This window comes from Ambystoma mexicanum, chromosome 10 (genome assembly GCF_040938575.1).
Source record: "Ambystoma mexicanum isolate Mex_15411 chromosome 10, UKY_AmexF1_1, whole genome shotgun sequence".
NCBI lineage: Eukaryota > Metazoa > Chordata > Amphibia > Caudata > Ambystomatidae > Ambystoma > Ambystoma mexicanum.
The window spans coordinates 1,094,859,655-1,094,878,540 of record NC_090932.1 but is presented as its reverse complement, the minus strand read 5'-3'; the positions used below and the strand labels follow the sequence as shown (position 1 = coordinate 1,094,878,540).

Below are 18,886 nucleotides of genomic sequence, written 5' to 3'. Positions count from 1 at the left end.
GTGCAAAAGGGACTTGGCGGCCAAAGGGGCAAGGGATTGTTTGGTTACAGATGCCCTTACTCTTAAACTGGGCCCGACTATCTCAAAGTCATGAACCAAGGTAGGAAACCATGTCTAGATTATATATCTCCCCACTATGTAAAATCCTTATTTATGAGAGTGAGATTGGGAACCTGGCCAGTGGCTGCTTTTTCTCGTGTCTGGAAAGAGACTAGTACCGATAAATGCCAGTTTTAATGGCATGAGTTGAATCCATGAACCATTTCATGCTGTTCTGTGAGAAAACTAAATACTTGATGAATTTTTATTTAAGACCGATATTGCGGGGGAAAAGGGGTCAGGGATACTAACACAGCGATGTTGTTCTTGAGACAATGTTCCTCAACACATGTGGTTTTTGCGGTTGCAAGATAGATCATGGTTGCTAAGAAAGAAGATGTTAAATCATGCTGTAATGGAAGAAGTTGAGTAACCCCAATGCCAGAGGCTGCGAGCAGTGCTCTCCTCCAAGTTATGTTTTTATGGAAAGAAAGCCCATTTGAATCAATTGTTATCTTAACAAGTGGGCTACCCCTAAGGAGCTGTGAGTTGCTGCATTCCAAGACTGGAGAAATGCTTTGTTTATATTTTTAATTGAGGAGTATTGAAATTGCATGTTATTGTTTTTATTCATTGTGTAATTCAATCTTTGTTCATTTTGTGTTTATTGTACAGTATATGTGCCGACTTGAAGATTTTATATCAAATAAAGGTTATTGAAGATGAAAACACATTACCCATTTCCCCCTCCCACCTTCCCTCTAAACCCATCCTTCACTGCATTACCCGAGACTCCCAATTGTTACTGAAATACATCCCAGCTAACAACTAGTGGGACGAAGAAGAGGACGCAAGCAATGATGAAAGCACGCGTTCTAGTTTTTTCCAGGACCCTATTGGCCCAGCCTCATTCAAAGGCAGAGAGAGAATGGCATCTTCGTTCTTGGTCCGGCACGCAACATGAGATGCTGCAGGTACACTAAGGAGAGCCAGAGATAGGAGAACAGTGCATCCCACAGAGAAATGCACTCGGAGGAGGCTCGCCAACAAGGAAGCACACCGAAGCAGAGGCAAGCCCCTTACAGGGAGATGGACACGAGCAGCAGAGCAAGCACGGATAGGTTCGGCGAGGGAGCCAGAAACCCAACAAAGCCTCCGAAAGCCCTGGGAGATCCATGAGCAACCAGAGAGGAACAGCCCGGACCCTACAGGTAACAGGGTGGCTGGTCCCAAGGTTGGGGAAACCCAGAGAGATCAAGAGGCGAGAGGCAAAAGACATGAGACGTTAAACTGGGAGAGTAACCATTTGAAGGGGGTCTGGAACCCATTTTGTAAAAGTAAACAGCAAATTACAGAAAATACTAATCTTGGCTTATGTATGCCCCAACATCCACAGACCTTAGAAGGATAGTAAACCAAGGCAGTGGGGTACAGAGAATGAGAACAGCTGAAGGGGGGTTCTGGGACCCATACTGGGGGAATAAACTCCCGGGCATCACAAAAGGGAACAGAAGCTTTGTAGATGCAAGAAAGTATCAGAGACTTTTGCAGGAGAGTGAAGCAAGGTTGTGGTAAGGAGAAGAAAGATAGAGAGCTAGAATCTTAATTGAGTCAAGGGGGTCTATGAAGCTTGCATATTCAAGGAACACCTTATGACCTTGGCAGGAGAATAAACCCAGGCTGTGGGTGAAAGAGAAGAGCGAGTACCCTCTTTGGCAGGAGAAATAAACCAAGGAAGGGGTGCTAAGGAAAGCGACAGGAGGCCCCTCCACTCAAGGTGGATTAATAGGTGCACAGATGCAGTGGAAAGACCCAAAAGAAAGGGACCCAAACCCTTGGGTTTTTGTGGAACCTTTACTTGTTTTCATATGCTGAAAAGACTCTGAGGAAAGGGAGACAATCCTTGAGTCTTGTGTGAGTTTTGCTTGATTTTCTACACCTTTCAGAACTTTTGTGTTTGGCTGGCAAGATCGGGTTGCAAGTAAGCAGTCAAGAGACATTTTTGCCATACACATTATACTTAGTTTAGCTTGTGAGGGACAGAGTAGGTTTTGGACACAGGATGGCATACTTTACTTTGGACATTCTGACGCAGACCGATTAGCTAGTTTTGTTGAGGCAGGGAAACTCCTCTTAGAGATGGGGCTAGTTAGGCTTTCCTCCAACTCCCCCATTTAACTTTTATTATAAAGTCTTTGCCAATCAACATGCGGACCCTTATGTCCATCTCTTACTCCTAGACCCTCACAGACCCCAGAGAGGGGAGTGAGACGATCCCCCGAGTGGGGAGAGAGTTAGAAGATCCCCTGAGTGGGGAGAGAGAAAGAGAAGAGGAGAGGACCTCCAGAATGAGGGAGAGACATCCGGGTGAGCATCCTCGTGTTTTACTTTTATAGAGTAGGGCTTCAGTTTAGGGAAAGATTATTTTTGCCTGAGAAAATAAACCAACCCTTAAAACAATGTCTCGCCGTCTTAATCCAGATTCCGACCTGCCACAGTGACCAGAGGAGTCCATGTCATCAGAACACCATTTACGAGCCCTGGGCTTTCCTTTTAACAAATCACTGGCATCAGGTGCTTAAATTCAATCTGTTCAAATGAACTTAAAGACATACTCCCAGAATGTATTGGTTTGTTGGCTGAAAGCCCAGGACTTCAAAAGTGATGTCCCTGTGGCATGAATTCAACTCATTACCAGAGACGTGCTTCCTCATCCAACTGGACCAATCAGCAGCCTTCAACACTGATCACCAGATTCACCTTGCCACTTGTTATGTCTATGGGCATCCATGTACACTACTTAGATGGTGTGTCGCCCCACTCCTAAATCTCATCCATCCGGCCAAACGTTCTTACTTCTTAGTGGACATTCCCAGCCTCACAAAGCTCTGCACTGTCCCCCTTTCTCTTGAATATCTGCAAACTTCCACGTTCCAAAATCAAGTGCTTTATAATCGTATTCCACATTTAGGCAAACGGCACCCACACGCACCACAAATAGTTGGTAGCCCATCCTGGTGTGCATTATGCACATCTGGAATAGTACAGGCATTAACTGGTTCTTTAAACATAGGAAAGACTGAGATATCACTTCTAGGATTGAGTGTTCTCTAAACCCTCATACTTCTCCAGGGGATCCACCCCTTCAGATATGAGGTTAACCAGCATGCAATTTATGTGTTAAAACCCCAGGTGAACATGGCTGTCCAGATCACAAACATTGTCTCCCCTTGAACAAAACAAATAGTAGTAATGCACTCTGTCTTATACACAAGCTCACTCCAGGATCTTCCAAGGGCTCTCTCTTTAATGTTCTGTTATGAACCCAGTGAGATCATCACTAGAAACCCGGTATGGACCTACTCTCCTGTGGCAAGGCAAGGGCAACCGCTACCTGATCCTGACCCTCAAGGTGGCTTCGTGTGGGAGGATCACGAGGGAGGGGACTCATGCCAGGGGACAGTAGTGGTCTCCTTATCTCATCACCCCCCTAGGATTCCTGCATTGACAATGGTTTATTATGAAATGGAACAACTTAATATTACACCTTCTCCTATGGTCTTCGATACCCATAATGCCAAAGGTACTGGAACGAAGAAGAGGCAATGGGGACTCATAAGAATGAGTATTCGAAGGTGCAGTCTAGTCATTTCTCGTTAGAGCACCTGAGCAGGATGTTTAAAGCCCAGAATGAAACCCAGCTGCTGAGTAAAGATGAAGAAGAGAAAGAAGCAATTCATGGCCATGTTGGAGGTTCTCCAAAGGGAGTTCAAGCCATCCAAGGTGCAGGAGCAGCCACCGAGAGAAGCCTGTCAGGAGAAGTCACCCCAACGGGTGAAAACAGAAGAACTGCAGAGTATGCCCGGCATAATAAGAAGAAGCCCAGCTGTGAAGGAGACACTTTACAGAAGCACTGTGTATCAGACTGGGGAACATTGGAGCTGTTAATGCTACAGGAAACTGCTGAGCAACTTACCCGAGGCTTGCTGGAGCGAGAGAAATGGCAGACTGATTTCAGAAGCACCACCGTGAGAGGCCCGACAGCCGGAAGAGGACGCCGCAAAGAACCGGTAAGTTGGCAGAGAGTGAATGCAGAGCCCGGGGCGCTCCAAACACAAGAACTGTCACAGACTTATGATTTTGAATACTAAACAATTAATAAATATAAGCAGAACGTATTTGATGAATACCATTTAATTACGGAAAACAAAGCTATGTGGCAAATAAGAAAGACTTTGGGCAACCTCCAAGAAGGGAAGTGTGTAACCAACATTACCTACAGCCAAAAGGCTGTCAGCAGACTTTAGGCGAACTACCAGTGTGGAAAGTCTCTAACCAACATTATCTACAGCCAAGAGGCTGCAGGCAGACCAGATACAGACAACCCACGGGAGAAGCTCATAGCTAGCAGTTCCATCAGCCAAGAAGTTGTGAAAAACCAAAGCTTAAGTCCCCTTTTAAGAGATAACATTTTGGGAAAGTATATATATCACATTGCCAACAGTCAAGAAGTTGATAAACCACGCCGAAAGAGTGGTGTGGGGAATATTAGAATCAAGCCATCAAGTTTAAAGTTAGTGGTGGAAGTTTTCTTCCTAGTAGGCAAGTATACCAGGAAAGGGCTTGTAGTGGTTAGTCCTGGCAGGCGAGTGGACCAGGAAAGAAGATGATGGTTTGATATCTTTGTGGCAGAAAGATTTGTGGAAATAATTTTTGTTGAATGAAAAGAACGTTGCTATCCTGACAAGAGTTTTGTTACAAGTAGAATTATTGAGAAAGTGTAACGTGCTATCTTGTCAGAAGTTTCTTTTGAGGACAGTATCATATGATAACAGAACAAATTAATTTGGTTTTGGAACCTGTGTTTTGGGAGAAAGTCAGTCATCTTGCAAGAGGTATATTGTGGAAGACATTGAGTTGTTTGAATGATCAACAAGTTGTGGTGAAAAGAATATTTGTTATTTCTTTAACGAAGAATCAGGTTAAAAAAGACGTTGCTATTTCTTTTAAACAGAACTTTGTTGAAACATGGGGACGGGAATACAACCCTGGTCACAAAGAAATACTTCCAACAACATTTGAATCTGAATTACAAGACTGTTTTGTTGAACAGAAACGTTAACCATATTTTCCTTGTAGGTGTTTGTTGTATGCTTTAGTGTGAGGGCCAATGATACTGTGGACATTAGGTCAGTCTTAGTTTGCTAGGTGTGTATTTCTCTATTAGGTTAGGTAAAGTTAGGAGTCCATTCAACCCTTTTTTACTTTGAATAAATGGCAAACTTTGAGAAAACTTTACCTTGGTGTCCGTCTCACGTTTCTGACCCCTCACAGTTCTCACCTGCATATGCCTCTGAATCCCACAGTACGTCTTCTCAATACAACCAATTTGGTTGTCTGTAGATATCCCAATACTTTCATGGGGAAGAACACCTCCACTCACATAATATTTAAAGCTATGACTCTCATGTGCCTTAAAAGGGCCTCCCTGCACATCTACTTTGAGATAAACCCCATTTGTTTAGGCAAATTTGGGAACCGGAACCTTTGCAATCCCTTTTCTTTTTAAGACCCTTTAATGTCTTCTGTGTTTCTACTATGTTAGCCTCTTCCATTCTACCAATAGGGTACAGTGCTCAGTAGAGGGCACAGTTAAGCACAAAGAGCTACACATAATACCTCCAAATAATAATATATGTAAACAGGCGTAAAAGTAGTAATTAGGGAAATCTCTGTATAGTAGTAGTAAGAACAATTGCTAACATAAGATAACAAGTTTTTGGTTAACAAAACAAGGGCAACATACCGTAAGTTCCAAAGATGTATGAAAACACACCCCGCAGTTCCTCATTTTCAGTCAGCTCATTCACCACCTGGGTGACTGTTCTAGAGGCCAGTTTGAAGAATGGAGATAGCCTAGTGACCAGGCCAGTCCAAGTGAGGAATTTGGCTAGGGGAAGCGGTATCATTTTCAGAATGGCCAAGTGTGATGTGCTTTTGGACACAGACTGCAAGAAAACAGAAAGAAGCCATCAAGAACATATAACCAGCATTGGCAAAGCCAGTAGTTTTGGCTTTTGTATAGAGAATTCATGGCTATACCAATCATATGCCCACTTACGAACCTCAGGTGCACAGGTGCTCTAATAAGATATTGCTCTTACAGACCAGCTATTATCACCATAAAACCTGGCTATTTGCATCATTGCATTGAATTGCTATCAAATGCCCAGTTAGATCATCCAGGTATAGTGGAGCTGTGGGGGAAAGCGCACAAATGCTAGTATGGCAGTGGCACACCTGCATCTTTTGTATGGTAAGAGCACCCTCTGCTTTCCCCAAGCCTCGAGGTGGCTTGGGTGGGGCATCACTACAGCCCATTACTAGTGGTAAATCCTTCTGCACTGTACCACTCTGCATGCAACAGGATATACACAGAATAGAATGCAGGGCGAAAAGTACTTAATCTCCTGAGCACTGTAACATCTACATGAAAAAGTTGCCGATTGCCTCCAAAACAACCTCAACTAAAAGGGGGTGTAGGTTTCTTGAGTAATCGAAAGGTCCTGCTCTACGCCCACTTTGAATCCCAGCAACAGCAAAAAAGGAGGGAGAATTACTTTACAATTACACTCAAGCTCAGACCACAACTTGCTTTGGTTCTAAACAGCCAACATGGGTGGCATTAAAGCAACCCAACTGTTAGAATGGGTTTGAATGTGGACGAGTAACTAAAATCATTTGTACAGCATCATCTCTCACGCGCGTATAAAGTATGGCCGTTATTAGGCCCAAAGCAAATCAAACTTCAACCAAAAACATATCCCTTGAAATAGTAAAAATAGATCTATTTGTGATCAAAATTAAAGAGTAATGAAAAAAGGAATGGTTCACAAATCTAGATTTGAAAGATCTCCTTACTTAGTAATGTGGTAAATTAGTGGAATTTAGGGTTTGTCAATCCACTTCACCACTGTGGAATAATATTGCCCATCCACTTCACCACTGTAGAAAAACATTGCCCATCCACTTCACCAGTGTGGAAAATCATTGCCCATTCACTTAACCAGTGTGGAAAATCAATGCCCATCCACTTTGCCACTGTGGAAAAACATTGCCCATCCACTTCACCAGTGTGGAAAATCATTGCCCATTCGCTTAACCAGTGTGCAAAATCAATGCCCATCCACTTCGCCACTGTGGAAAATCAATGCCCATCCACTTCGCCACTGTGGAAAAACATTGCCCATCCACTTTGCCACTGTGGAAAAACATTGCCCATCCACTTCGCCACTGTGGAAAAACACATTGCCTGATGCTGGCTAGCAGTGATAGTTTAAAAACCCTGATGATTCTGGATTATATGTCTTCTTATGGAGGGGCCATTTCATTCAGGGGAGCAATACAATGAACCGACTCTTTGCCAGCCCTACCAACCTTTCAGATCACAGGCCTCCATTAGTCGGTCGGCCGGGGGGCTCTGGGGGCTCCAGGAGCATCCCCACAAGTGTTCATTACCTTTACAAGCTGCATGAATTTGTCAATGGCCTGAGTCTCTTCTGGAAAGAGCCTTTTTAGTCCTTCCACGTAGGCCTTCTCGCCACTATGCAGGGGGTACTGCTTGGCGGTTCTCGGGTCCCCGAAAATCACCACATCAAAGGGATTGTCCATTTTCGCCCACTGTAGCTGCCCCTCGGTCAGCTGGTCCACGATGAACCGCAGGGGGGATTTCTCGTACATCCTCCCAATGTAATGGATCCCTGAAAACAGGCAAGGAAAATCGGTTGAATTGGTTCTATAATTAGGTATTCGTCAACTATTTGTTCAGTATTTCTCCATATGTATTCTTTATCCTGCAGAAGAAGCAAGCAAATACTCCCAACCCTTCAATTTCCCATAACTATGCTTGGACCCCAGGTGTGCTCATCAGGCAGTTTGTACGGCTTGAAAGGATCTCCTTTTCAGATGGTTGCAAATGCCAGTATCCCAGCGGACACCAGCCAGACACCGGGCCTAAACACAAGGCCCATTGTTTACTCTGCCAGAAGCTTCAATCTCAACTATGGACCATTGCCTAAACCATGACCGCAGATAGTGCGTGTTCCAGTAATAAAACACCCCAACAATAGCTATCACAATAGGATCGTCTTCACAGGGAGCAGGGAATGCCCCAAAGAACAGTCTCTGGCCAATAAAGTTACTGTGCCAGCTCTAGTTACTGTACCCGAAAGCTCGCCTTCTCAGAAACCAATTGTGCCAGCTATCTACCACTTTCCGCACATTTACTGTGTTAATAACCAGGGCTTCTCCGGCATTAATTCACCCGTTTTTGTGCCGGAAATCTTGCATCCTCAGAACCCTATTGTGCCAGCCATCGTCCCCTCATCAGTTACTGTGCTAGTGAACATGCCTCCTTGGGATGTTATTTTGCTTGCTACCTACCTACCCCTCACCAGATACTCCCTCTGGCCATAACAAAGCCCCCTCCCAGATTTTAGTATTTCAGCAAACATCCCCACATAAGAAAGTTATTGTGGGACTTTTGTCCCAACCATATAGTTATTGCGCCAATAATCATACCCCCAATCAGGCAGTGCACCGGAAGCAAAGTGCACAGACAATACTTACCGACATCAAACTCGTACCCCTTGTCTGAGAAGGTGTGACAGCAGCCACCAGCTTTGCCATGCTGTTCCAATACCAGCACCCTTTTCCCTGACTTTGCCAACACTGCCGCAGCCGCCAGACCACCAATGCCACTGCCAATCACTATGGCGTCCAAATTCTCTGGAACCTTGTCCACTGCGAAACCTGTCAACATAGAAAGGTAGAAATCAGGGTGGGAGGAGGTGGGTGGAGGGTTTAAGATAATCGTTCTGCAGAAAGGAGTGTCAATGGATTGTATTTTTTATAGACTCGGCCAAGGTCCAGCCAAGATAGTAAAAGAGCGTAAGCACCAGTGTAGCAGTAACACCCACAGAGCAATTGCAGTATGGAACGGCCTCTCTAGCCCATGAGAGAGCAAAGTTAGAGCAGCACACAGGTCAAAGTCACACCCAGTGACGAGTCAGAGGACAGCACTGGTTGAGGCCTTTGGCGGAAGCACCCACTAATACAACTAGGGTGGCGTGCCGCATGTCGCAGCATGGCCTTAGCTGGATTCCTGCACAAAGCAGGTGGGCACTGGTGCAGCAGTGACACTCATGTACCAGGTCTACGACAAAGGACGGATGGCAACGTTGAAGAGAGCAGACAGACACACCAGTACAACTGTAACAACCAGTGGTCTGCTAGAGAATAGGATTGGCAGAGGTCATGGAAGGAGCAGAAGTGGCTGCAGTCAGGACATGCAGCACTACAGTATTGGTTGTTTTCTTAAGGGAAGCAGACTGGCACAGCAGAGCAGCTAAAGTGACACCCAGTGAGTGGCCAAATAAAGTATGGAATTAGCTGTCTCAAAAGGGGAAGGCAGACACCAGAGCCTTAGTGACAAACACAGTGGTACATTTTGGAAGGAGCCAGGGTCGGACTGGGGCATAACACCCACAAAGGCAACAAGGGCCAGCACCATGAAATAAGGGCACCATATGGAGGCAGAGGGCGGGGGCACATAAGCAAGGGCTGGGGGAACACAAGGGGCAGTACAGCAGCTGTACAATATTAGTAATACACAGTGGTGACAGAATACAGCAGCCCTCATCCCCCGCTCCCACCAATGTACTCATGTCTCAGCCTCCCCCTTCCTTAGCTACACAAACTACAATGGGGGCAACCTTTTGGCCAGTGAACCAAAGGGGCAGGGAAGGATCTCACACCATGGTGCCAAAAGGGCCCAGGTGTGAAATCACGAGGCAACATGAAAGGAAGGGATGGGGGGGCTGGCACACGAGGAAGGAGACCACACACGTATGCAAAAATTGCCGACACCAACGGCCAGCGGAAGCTGCAAGTCCACCACCAAACGAATTGCCTCATGCCACAAATTGCAAGTAAGGGTCTCCAGTTCGCACAGCACTGCGAACTGAGTGCAAAGGAGCCGTTCTGCACCCACAGAAGACTCCTGGATTTTTCACATTCGCTAAAATCATTGTCCTGTTCGAGCCGTGAGCATTTGCGTTGATCTGAACCTCTTTGCAACATTGGAGTTGTACCTGAGAAGCGATCCATGCATTCAACCAAACACGTCCCAGAAGCAAAGGAGTTCAGAGGGACAGACACAGCTGTGTTCGAAGGAAAAAGAACAACCGTTTGGCGAGATCGAAGCAGGCAGTATTCGTCTCCAGATCGATCCAAAGTGCAAGAGCCCAGAATCGTGATGGTTAGAACTCGTCACCACTGATCCAAACCAGCTAAACACAATGGAAGCAGGGTGAGAGATTTCGGGACATAGCGGATTGAGCGAGCGCGAGGAACAGGGAAAGGAGAGCACCCGGCCAAGGTTGCTGAGCAACCAGGAACACTGGCACGTCGTTCGGCAAAGAGAGAAACCAAAGCAACAAAGTTGTAAGCACCGCTCACAGCTTGCAGACAAGACTGCATTTTGACCTGAGGTCAGAATATTCTTTTGTCACTTTCATAAATTTGGAGAGGAATTACCAGTCTTCTAAACCGCACTACGCAGCTCAGACCCTGTTTTTCGTGAAAGGAAGGAAAAGCACCAGAAGGAGAGCTAGCAAGCATGGCAGACAAGCGAAGAGAAAAGAGGAACTCAGGCTGATGTAATGGGCAGCAGCAGTGGAAAAGATTCACGGGTGGGCCTGGGTTTGCAAAAGACCCAGGGACGGCTCATCAAGTGAGGAGGAAGACGAGGCAGAGGAAATGAACACAGCAGCAGAGAAAGGAAAGAAAAAGGATCAAGGTGGAGATCGGGGCATTGGTAAGTGACCATTGCAGAAGCAAATAATGGGGAAACAGCAGGGGGTCTAAACAAGGCCACCTGAGAACCTTGGAAGGGGGAGCATGGACAGCAACAACACACACCATTCCCAGAGCAGGACCAACTATACCAGTGGGAAACCTGGTCATGGCACAAGAAGGCCAACAGGCCAGTGACAACACGGGTGGGGGCGCAGTTCGAGGGAGTCAAACAATGTCAATGTTAACAAAGATATGCCCACAGAGCACAACACCAACTGCATCAGCGGCAGTTTCAATTTGGATAGATCCGCACCAGCCTTGCTGATACAAAGAAGATTTAGAAAGACGCTAACATGGAATATAGACTAGAAAGCAAAGGAAAAGATATGGAAAAAGGAATTTATAGAAATATTCTCACTAGTAGAAGCCGAGAAGGCATTTGATGTATTCAGAGATGACAAGAAAGAGGAAGAGAAAAGCACAGCCAAGAAATCACAGGTGGAGCAAAATTTGGGAATTGGTCTAAAGCCTTTGGCATAATGGCAACTGTAACATTAGAGAAATTCCTTGAGGATGGTACTGCATTATTTGCATACCAAGACCAAATAAGACATGTGAAGGAAACATTTGGGGCAGAAGCATGGCTTAACTATGGTGGGGAATTCAGGGAAGCAATGGACACTCACCCAGATTTGGGGTGGGATGAAATAGAGGCAAAACTGTATATTACTATGGCTTTGAAAATAAAGTCTCTCCCCGCACCACAAATACGGTACAGATAGTCAGCAAAGCAGGACAGCATAGCATAGCAATAGCAAAAGTAGAGAAGGGGAGAACCACCAAACTAAGAATGAACAGCCTTTTCAGAAAAAGCATCCCTGGGGGGCTAAGTCAAATACCCACAGTCAGACAACAAGCAAGCCATACAATTCTGGCAGAAATAACATCACATACTGGAAATTTGAAAAGGCTTTCTGCTCCTGTGGAAAGGAGTGTAGATACAAGCATAGCTGCAGCAAGTGCGTGGGGGGATGGGGTGACATAGCGGTTCCAGGTGCACCAGGCTATCTGTCACAATTTGCTCCCTTTGCTCCCGTTCCCACCACTTGGGGGCATGATTTGGGGTTTATTCCCTCCTGGACTTTCCTTCCGAACCTTATGCCAGTGCTGTGATGAATTTGGAGCGCTAAATCCTTATTTTCCAAGATACTTCCCTTCCAGATCCATTCCAGGTTTTTGGCAGCCAGCATGCTTCTTTAATCAAATGACTATGCTTCACAGAATGCCTGGCCCACAGCTTCATCTCCTCCCTTGTCGGACAAGGCTGGGTGGAGGATAGGCAACACCTGTGGCTGCAGGTGCAGAAAGTAGCACACATGCAGCGTGTGCTCGTCAAGCAGCTTTAAAAGCCTCAGTTTGCTTCAGTCCAGTGCTGGTCATTGATGCAGTGTTCCTGTTTGTGACTGGTCCCTTGTTCCTGGGTCTTAGCTTTGTGCCTAGCTCCAAGTTTCTATTCCTTGTTCCTTATGCCTGGATTCCAAATGTATGTGCTTAATTGATTTCTGCTTCCGAGATTCCCTTTCTGTCTTCCTCTGTTTGCAGACAGCATTTCTCAGTGCTTTCCCTTTTGGCGCAGCCCAGTTTGCCTGTGTTCTATATTTCTTTGACTTTTTCCTTTGCTGCTGTAAACCTTGATGCTTTAGTCTTCCTCTTTATAGATTTAGCTTCCTGCCTTTTTCCTTGGATGGGTGGGGGAAGTTTGCCTTTGTAATTTCGTTTTCCCTGCTCCTGTTCCTTTACTTTCTCTTGTAATCCATTCCATGTTTTCCCTTGCATTTCTGCATTTATTTCCCATTGATTATTAGGTGTGGTGTGCTGTTGTAGCTAGCTCCTGTGTGACTGCCTATGTTTTCCTCACTATTCTGTAATCACCATTCCTACTTGCCCCTTGTCTTGAGTCGTATGTATTTAGTTATCCTCCCATTGCTGTTATAGCCTTTCTGGGTCCCTGTTTGATCAACAGGGTTCGTGGGCTTGCTGACATTCAAGTGGTATTTCTCGTCCTCGCGAGTACTGTTTTTAAGTTCCCTTATTCAATACCATCAAGAGTGTTAGCTCACAGACCCTGTCGTTGCTTGCCCTATACGTGGGCTTAGCGCTGTCAGTACCTGTAACAGCAATTGTGAGTAAGGAGCTTGCCAACTTTCCTTGTAGTCATAATGAGCTTCTATGTGCTTACCCCACATCCCTTTTCATATATTTGTATTGTTGTCACACTATTTGCACTCCTGGGATTTAGTATGCATGAGTCTTGGTTCCCGTGTGCATGTTGTTTGACTCAAAGCTATTCACTGTTTGATTTTGTGCACATCTTGCCATATTCACTGTCTTTGTCCTCACCTGACACTATCAAGCAAGGGCACCAAGCGAGAGGAACCATAACACCAGTTTAAAACTAGGGAAATCACCCATAAAGATGCTGAACATCAAGGTTTCTATATTCCCTTCAAGGGCTGCAACTCAACGCAAATTCTTCCAAAACTTAAAATCCGCCTGGGAGAACACAGCAACAGTGGAAGAGAAAATACAGAAGGAAATTTAGCTGGGTAGGGTAGGAGACCCATGGGAGATTATGCCATTGAACAAATACATCTGTTCTCCATTAGGGCTAGTGCCCAAGAAAGAACAGGGAAAATAAAGACCGATACTCCACCTATCATTTCCACCAGGCAAGTCAGTGAATGATGGGATCCCTAAAACGGAGACATCTGTATCATATACCAATTTCCAAGAAGCCCTCAGAACCATCCGAGCATTTGGTAAAAACACACTGATGGCCAAGGTGGATATCGATCCGCTTTCAGGCTCCTGCCAGTGCACCCGGAATCACAACCTTGGATATGTTTTCAATTTGATAACAAATTCTTTGCGGACAGATGCCTTCCGATGGGATGCACAATATCCTGTGCACTATTCGAACAATTCAGTTCCTTTTTTCAAAGGGCATTCTCAAGAACAATGCCAGAAGCCTGCATAGTACATTACCTAGATGACTTCCTAGTAATGGGCAAGCATGGGTCGGCGGAATGCAGTCAGGCCCTAACAAAATTAATACAAATGGCAGAAGAATTGGGAATCCCACTCGTGAAAGAGAAAACCACTGTGCCTTCCACAACCTTGACATTCTTAGGTATAGAGATAGATACAGCGGCCGGTGAATGCAGAATACCCGAGAAAAAAAGGGTTGATCTGATTAAGAACATCAAAAGGCTTATGTGAAGAAATAAAGGGACAGTGAAGGAGATCACTGGCGAAAGTCTCAACTTCGTGGCCAGGGTCATACGACAAGGGAAAGTGTTCTCCAGGAGTCTAGAGATAGGAATCAAAGGGGTTAACAAACCCCACTTGCACATTAGACATGGGGAGGAGGTTAAACAAGGATTTAAACATGTGGGAACATATTCTGAACAATTTCTACGGTAACGTCATATGGCGCACACCACGTAACAGCGAATAAAAGACTAGTGTTTACTGATGCAGCAGGTAGCAAAGGTCTTGGAACCCTCTTGAACAAAGCATGGTGCGCAGGCCCATGGAGAGAGGTCTGACCAAGAACATAACACTGCTAGAAATTATCCCCATATGGATTGCGCTCAAACTATGTGCAACAAAACTGAACAACACAGAGCTGAAAGTATGGTCCGGTAATATGGCAGTGGTTAGCATAATAAACAGAAGGACAACTGTCTGCCAATGGCTTTTGAAAATACTCAGGGCCATGACTACAATAGCATTACAGATGAAGGTAGAAATTAAAGCAAAGCACATTGCATGCAAAAATAATGAGATCGCTGACGCATTATCTTGCTTTCATTGGGAAACCTTTAAACAGCTCCGACCAGACGCAGACCCAGGAAGGACAAAGGTTCCAGAAGAATATTGGGAAATCTTGGCACAGAATTGAAGGCAGCTATTTGGTCAACACCGGACAGCCGGGCCAGAACAATGCAGAACTACGCACCTCAAAAACGGGTGACGGCACAAGCAACTTCACAGCCGTAAACCGAGAACCCACATCAGGGGTTCTGATGGGTTTAGCTAGCACAGCACTAGCTAACAGCACGACAAGACAGTACAGAAAGTGTCTGGCCACTGTACTAGAAGTTACAAATACAACACACATAGAACAGATAACAACCAGGGAAGTCAACACATTTTTGGACTGGGCTTATGCACAAAACAAGAGGAAGGGTTGGGCAAAGGGTCATTTGTCAGCAGTGGCATACTTTGCAAAACTCCAGGGAAGCTCAGACACAACACCGAGCGCTTTAATCAGTGATGCTCGCAAAGGTTGGGGAAAATGGAAGGAGCACAAAGACAAGATCCGCCCCCTAAATTTCGAAAAGCTAGCAATGCCATTAAGTACCTTGGTAGAAACATGCTCGCACAAATACGAGGCACAGGTCTTCAAAACAGCCTTTTCTCTAGCATATTTCAGAGCGCTGAAAGTAAGCGAAGTCATAGCATCAATCACAAAGGCAGAAGATGGGCTGGGGATCTAGAAATACGGTTAAGGGAAAATTGCGTGTCCATAGTAATATTGAAAACACGAACGGAAATAATGAGAATGATAAACCTTTATTGCAGAGAAGACCAGGAAAATTGCCCAGTGTGTTTAGCAAAGGAATACTTGAAAGTGTACCCCCTTCTCGGGGGGAATTTTTGATTCACGAAGACGGCAAAGCACTCAGCCGCTTCCAGTTCCAAGCAGTGCTTAAGAAAACTATTTTTAAAAGCCGGTTCGGAGAGAACAGAATTTTTGACACATTTCTTTAGAATAGCTTCGGCCACCTCAGCTTGGGAAGGGGGCCTGGGAGCGGAGATTTGGTGGCTTTTAGGGACCCTCTGGAATTTCTAGTTATCCACCTAGGTGGTAATGACCTTAGGCAGGGGGGCAGAAGACAATTGCTCAGTGACATATGCTCGTCCTTAGCAGCAATAGCACACAGCTGGAAGGACACTGAAATCTTTTATTCAGAGATCCTACCCAGAAAGATATGGCAGGGAGCAGCGTCATACAAAGCTATAGACATCGCCAGAAAAAAGCTAAACAAATGGTTGGAAACATTCTGCGTCAGCAGAGGCATCAATTGTATTGGACAAAGTGCAATAACACTAGCAGACCCAGATCTCTTTCATAAAGATGGGACTCGCCTCTACGATAAAGGCATGGAGAAGCTACACAATGCAATTCTCGCCACCCTAGTGGAGAGAGGCTGTAAATAAGAAAGAAACCTTTTGGGGGGGAACCTGGACAGCCGAGAACCTATCCAGGTATGGCGACATGTGCCAGGTGGACACACACTGGCCCACGTGCCCAAACGGACTTTCATGTTTGTTCATGAACATTTTATTAATACAATTTTGATTATGCTATGTGTAATTGTGCAATAAAATCCACGGCCTTTAATTGCCAACACCAACAAACAATGTGTCAGTAATCCTTGGACACAACCCAGCAAGGTTGGGATGGGGGACGTAGCATGGGGACAAGTGGCCATCACTGCTCCACCAGTGCCACGAAATAAGGGCACCATATGGAGCTCGAGGGCGCAGGCACATAAGCGAGGGATGGGGGAAGGAGGGAGCAGTACAGCAGCGCAGTGGCTGTACAATATTAGTAATACAATGTTGTGACAGAATAGAGCACCCATCGTCCCCCACTCCAGCCAATGTTCCCACATCTCAGCCTCCCCCTTCCTTAGCCACACAAACTACAAAGGGGGCAACCTTTTGGCCAGGGAACCAGAAGGGCAGGGAAGGATCCCATACCATGGTGCCAAAAGGGCCCAGGTGTGCAATCAAGAGGCAACAAGAAAGGAAGTGGGGTGGGTGGGGCTGCCATGCGAGGAAGGAGGCTACACTCATATGCAAAAATTGTCGGCGCCAGCCGGCCGGCCGGCCGGCAGTAACTCCAAGCCCACCGCCAAACTAAAGGCCTGAGGACACCAATTGCAAATAAGAGGATACCCTGCCAGTAAGGGTCTCCAGTTTGCACCGCGCTCCGACTCGAGCGCAAAGGAGCTGTTCTACGCCTGCAGAAGACTCCTGGATTTTTCACCCAACCCACCTGCCCAGAAGAAGAAGAAGAAGAAGGAAGAATGGGAAACAGACACAAGGGGAATGATAGGACAACGAACGTTGTCCCACAGTCGTGGGAAAGGAAGGCGCCATGGGCCAGGCAAAAGGACTTTCATGTTTTTTCATGTGCATTTTATAAATACAATTTTGAATATGGTATATGTAATTGTGCAATAAAATCCACTGCCTTTTATTGCTAGCACTAACAACAATGTGTCAGTAATCTTTGGACAACAACCCAGCAAGGTTGGGGGTGGGGGGAGCATGGGGCCCAATGCCATCACTGCTCCTCAGCTTGTGAAAAAATGTCCCACAATGACCCATTCATTGCTATAAAGAACACAATGAGCACTCTCCAAAGGGGCGGGGGGGGGGTTGGTAAAACATGTTGCAAATAATGCATTAGAAAACAAATGTGCATAGTAACATTGGTTAAAACAAGTGTTGTAACTAAAACAAGTGTCGTAACTTATGAAAATGGCCCACTCTGGCAACAAAAATGTGGTCCACCCTGTAAAATAAAATAAAAGGCTGGCCCGCCCTAAAATCAAGGGCTGGCACTTCGGGCAGTCCCTGATAGGCCAGTCCGAGCCGGAGCGTCCCCTTTTCTGCAATCACGTGCGCGGTTCTTTGCAATTCACGTGAGACTTTGATTATGAAGTAGCAATCAGACGAGCGCGCATGGTCTTATGCCATCTCCATATTCTCAAACTGCGACACCTGGAGCTGTGGAGACTGCAAACAAGAAACCGCGAGCACCTTTGCTTTGAAGCTAAATTGTATGTTAAGATGAGTAAAGGTTAGACTGTCTCCCATCGACGTCGCATTTCATTAAGGCACGAAGGAGCCAAGCAGTGACACATGTATTACTGTATGGATGTGGTTACATCATATATTGTAAAGGTTGAATGAAGATTAATCATATACAATTTCAAAAAAGAATAATATGTATATTTTATATTGCAGGAAAAGTGTATGCTTTAATAAAATGTGAGTTGTAATACTCTAATTCAATTGCAATAACACACTAGCAGCAGTGCGTACCGAGCATGGCAGCTTGCCCGCCCCACCACCACAAGTGTCTCTTGAGAGCCAGGCCAGGACATGTGGCAGTGGAACACCCAGGACAATGCCGAAATGACAGTCAGTCCCGCCATCTTCAGTCCCCCACAGCGGGACGGCAAAAATCCCGCTTTTTCGTCGGCTTCTTGTGAGGCGGTCTGTAGGATGCGGGGCCCACCTTGTCATTTCTGGCTTTCTGGGGCTCACACTTAGGGGTGCAGGCAGCAGACTGGCTCTCTCAGGGACCTGACACGTTGCTCTGCATCAACAGAGCATTACAATGGCAGCCATTACACACTGATGGGAGGGAAGGGGGAGGGGGAGCTATTAGCAGGGACCTTTGTCCCTCAAGAAATATGAATGGGGGGGGGGGTTAGAAGCGAGAAGGGTGGATAATGCTGTATGCTTTATGAAATAATGACTATGGATTTAAAACCCAAGGGGGATTTGTTAGGCTCACATTAATCTGCATGATGCTATTGTGACTTTGCCTGGAGGATGGGAAGGATACAACTAAACCCATACCTCTTATTGATCAACATATTTCTAGGACAATGTATATAGTGTAAAGTTAGTTTACTATGAAAGGCTAGTTTATATAACGTAGGTTTGCTTCCAAGTCATTGCAATAATACATTATTATTAAACACATGAAATGCAAAGCAAAACCTTAATAAATATCTAGATCAAATAGACCTGGGAAGAAGTATTCAGTTGCTTAAATTGCCCACATCCCGGTTTCACATTTAATGAAAGCGTGTGATTCTGGGTAAATCATTTAATCACA

The 18,886-nt window shown here is 45.6% G+C and overlaps 1 protein-coding gene across 3 annotated transcripts in view; it reads right to left on the bottom strand.

Annotated features, from left to right (window-relative positions):
- LOC138492013 (all-trans-retinol 13,14-reductase-like) overlaps window positions 1-18,886 on the bottom strand; it is a 183,687-nt gene that overhangs the window by 72,468 nt on the left and 92,333 nt on the right. For all 3 annotated transcript variants that reach the window (XM_069618933.1, XM_069618932.1, XM_069618931.1), the window contains exons 2-4: window positions 8,668-8,850; window positions 7,558-7,799; window positions 5,846-6,047 (exon numbers count right to left, since the gene is read on the bottom strand). In XM_069618933.1, coding sequence (XP_069475034.1) covers window positions 5,846-6,047; window positions 7,558-7,779 — 424 coding nt within the window. In that variant the 5' untranslated portion in view covers window positions 7,780-7,799; window positions 8,668-8,850. The remainder of the gene's footprint in view (window positions 1-5,845; window positions 6,048-7,557; window positions 7,800-8,667; window positions 8,851-18,886) is intronic.